General features: G+C 30.2%; 1 protein-coding gene across 1 annotated transcript; it reads left to right on the top strand.

The window, feature by feature from the left end:
• Positions 1 to 735: 735 nt before the first annotated feature.
• On the top strand, positions 736 to 3,031 carry LOC126722176 (uncharacterized). Its single transcript, XM_050425325.1, has 4 exons — positions 736 to 753; positions 845 to 966; positions 2,252 to 2,533; positions 2,784 to 3,031. The coding sequence occupies exons 1-4, from the start codon at positions 736 to 738 to the stop codon at positions 2,836 to 2,838; spliced, it is 477 nt and encodes a 158-aa protein (XP_050281282.1). The 3' UTR covers positions 2,839 to 3,031.
• The last annotated feature ends 617 nt before the right edge of the window (positions 3,032 to 3,648 follow it).

Genomic DNA, 3,648 nt, shown 5'->3' with positions numbered 1-3,648 from the left:
ATGTGGAAAAAAATAGTTTAGTGTAAAAACTTGGGCCATTTCATTTTGGCAATTAGAAAAAAAAAAAGAAAAAAGAAAAAAAAAAGCACATATGTGGAAGAAAAAAAAAAAAGTAGTTTTATTTATTTTTTCAAAAAGAAAAAGTTGAATTAGTACTTAACAACTAACGTGGGAGAGAAATTTGGAGGTGAGAGAAAAAACTTTAAAAAAAAATTTTAGCTAAAAATTTGTAGTTTTTAAATTATTAATTTTACATATCTAACCCTATTATTTAAACTATACAAATGGATGAATTTGAGGGTATTTTAGACATCTAAATTAAGAATCCCAGCCAAGAAAAAACTCTAAAATAGTAATACAGATATGGATATAGATATATATGTGTGCTGAAAATTTGCAACCTAAATTTAAAGAATTGGGAGAACGTGAAAATATTTGGGGGTTATTTATATGGTTTACCCTGTAGTTCCGTCAAAAGAGTGGCCGTGCAGAGATTCAAAGGTTGACTAAGGGTTCTACAATTTCAGCTCCTACAAGATGTGCATGCATGAAACGTGTCCGTCTGAGGTCACCAAGCTCCTATTTCTGTCACCATGCCACAACATTAGCCACATGGCTCTTCAACCTTCTTTCTTGCTCCCTATAAATCAACCCCTAGAAACTGAACCTGATCCATTCCTCTCAAAAAAATCAATCTGATTGGAACAAAAAAATAATAATAATAAATTAATGGCAATGGCTTTCAGGGGAAATGTAAGTGCTTCACTCTCATTTTTTCTTCTTCTTTTTCTTTCGTATGGTTCATTTTTTTATGCTTATAATGTGAGTCATATATATAATGTAGAGCTACTGGAAATCAATGCTAATCCGACAACTAGGAGGAAACCGATCGTTTGCAACATCAACCGCTCCCAAATTTGCACCAACTGTTGATGCTGCTCATGCAGATAATAGCTTAAGTTCCAGGTTAGTCGGATTATTTTTGTAATTGCATTTTGCAGGAGGTACATTGCATATTTATCTTTTGGATGGCATATTTCCTCGAGTAACAATTAATGTTACAAATATTACCAACTACTATATATCTTAGATTCTTAATTCTCTCTTATATAAAGGATAATGCCAAATGTACTACAAATGTTACTACAAAATGATCAATAATACACAAACATGTTAGTTAATGTAATTATCCCTTAAGTTTTGTAATATCTTTAGTAATTTCTATTTCTTAATTGTGTTTAGAAATTGACAAACCACTTTGGAAGTTTATACAATGAATTTTTAATAACACTAACATCACATTTTATGAATTCCTTGGGAGATAATAATTATAGAATTCCTTATTTATCTATACTATTTATAAGAAGGTTCTCCTCTTTTGATTGTACTTTTATGTGGTTTAAAAAATACTCTTAAATCTTATGTTTAACAAGAAAAAAAAAAACCTTGAAAGCAACCTAGTAAAAATATATCTCTAACTCTATTTAAAATGCTTACAAAATAGGACACTTTCCAACTAATTCATGTCTTAAAATAAACTTATCCAAAATAAGAAGGAAAAAAAAAATTGCGACACTAGACCAAAAAAAATGCGTACTAAAATACCCTCATACAAATTCTTAAATTCTTTAAAATATAAGAAGGTATTTAGTATCAAATAATACCATGTAAGCGGTATCCAAATCCAATAAGTGTGAGATATGTTAGTAAAAAATAATTAATTTACTAACAATTGAAAGACGTGTTAGTGGTTAGTTATTTTTATTGGATTTTGATATGGATGACGTTGTATTATTTGATATAAAATACTTTTTCCTAAAATACCCCTATCTTTTTGTTAAATAATTTTAAATTAAAAAACACAAACTAATTAAAAGAGTAATTATTATTCTTAAGTTTTAGGTTTTTTCTTTTATTTTCTACACTCAGCCTAAAACTTAGGACATTATCTTTATCTCATTTTTAAACATTATTCCACCTTACCTAAGGTTATCTTACCTTATCCTTTTTTTTCTTTTTCTTTTTTAAATACACATATTTATTTATATATTACTTTTAAATGTTATAGCACTAAACCAAAAATAAATAAATAAATAAATAACATTATTATACGTGTAAAGTGTGTGTAATGAGTCTAGTAATAATCATAATCTTATAAATACCTCTGTCATGCATGAACTCTTTTTTCTTTTTGTAATAATTTTTTAATACAATAAGATCATGAAGGCATCTATGTGGGTATTCTCTGCAGGCTGGGTTTGAAGTTTGAGTTAGCCCCATTGTATGTGCTGCTGGGAATGGTTGGGGCAGGTGTGATTATAGGGATTCATACGGTGAAGCAGCAGCTCATGCATTCCCCAACGGTTCGCGTCAACAAGAAGAGGAGGGTATCCTTGCCGGAGATAGAGGATCCGGAAGTTATTATCAACAATTCCGATAAGTTCGTGAATAAATCTTTCCTCAGGAAGGTGGCTCACATTCAGGATCGCAAACCTGTCCTCCCTGATCCCACCCGCGCCGACCCATATGCTCGGTCTGTTTTCTTTTCTCCATATAACTCCTCTTTACACTTTTTTTTTTTCTTTGGAAAACACTAAAATTACTATCAATTTTATTAGATAACTCTTACAAATTAAGGATGTAAATATTAATAAATGTGATTGGTGTCATTTCAACAATATATATTTATTAAAAAATGGTAACGCATTAGTTTGTAAAGGTTTTAGATAATATTTTTAGCATGCATACATGTACTAACGAAAATTCTTGCTTGAAAGTGGCAGACCTCGAACTGCAGAGACCCTTAAAACGGTTGGAGTCAACCCAACTGGCCAGTGAATTCTATCTCGGCAAGCTGAATCAAAATCTATTAGTTTCTCTCATAGTTAATCTTGTGAAGAAAACAAAAAAAGAAGATGGTGTCACGTTTGTACATAGAAAGTTTTGTCATTTTTGTTTTTGTTTTTCTTCGTTCATTACTTCAGTTGTGAATGTTACACGTACAAGCTGGGATCCCTCACTTGAGACTATTTTGGAGTGTGTGGAAGAGGATCGTAGGACCTCTCATTTCTTGTTTTCCTTTGTTTTTTTGGTTTTTGCTTTCGAATAAAACTACGACACCTGCATTTGTTATTATTTACTTAACTCAAGCCCAATAGAGGAATTCCCTATGCTTTCCCATTGCAAAAAAAGCAATTTCTTGACCAAAAACCAGTAGATTCCTTAAACTCAGAAATCATTAGTTATGCAGCGTTTAGATAGAGTTAATGCGCGTCCAGCGTTTGTGTTTTCTGCTTTTTATTTTTATTTTTTATTTTTTTTAACCAGTGCATTAAAGCAAATGAACAATAGCTCACGTGTGAACAATAACTTTTCTATTTTTTTTTTTTTTTCAATTTTCAATTTTTAATTTTCAACAAAATAAACGCACATTTAATGTAAATGCTTAAGAAACAACGAAAATTTGACATGGGATATGATGTTAATACATCTTTCGAAAAATTAAGACAATACATGACTAGGACATGACAATTACTTAACTAATTAACGTTTGTTTTATCAAAAAAGAGAAGATATAAAACTGAATATCTTCTTAATTAACTAATTACATAAACCTCTGTTCTATATATGAGAAGCTTTAACAGAAAA

The sequence above is a fragment of the Quercus robur genome, chromosome 4 (genome assembly GCF_932294415.1).
Source record: "Quercus robur chromosome 4, dhQueRobu3.1, whole genome shotgun sequence".
NCBI lineage: Eukaryota > Viridiplantae > Streptophyta > Magnoliopsida > Fagales > Fagaceae > Quercus > Quercus robur.
Note: the sequence above shows the minus strand (reverse complement) of the source record. Positions and strands in the feature narration are given on the sequence as shown.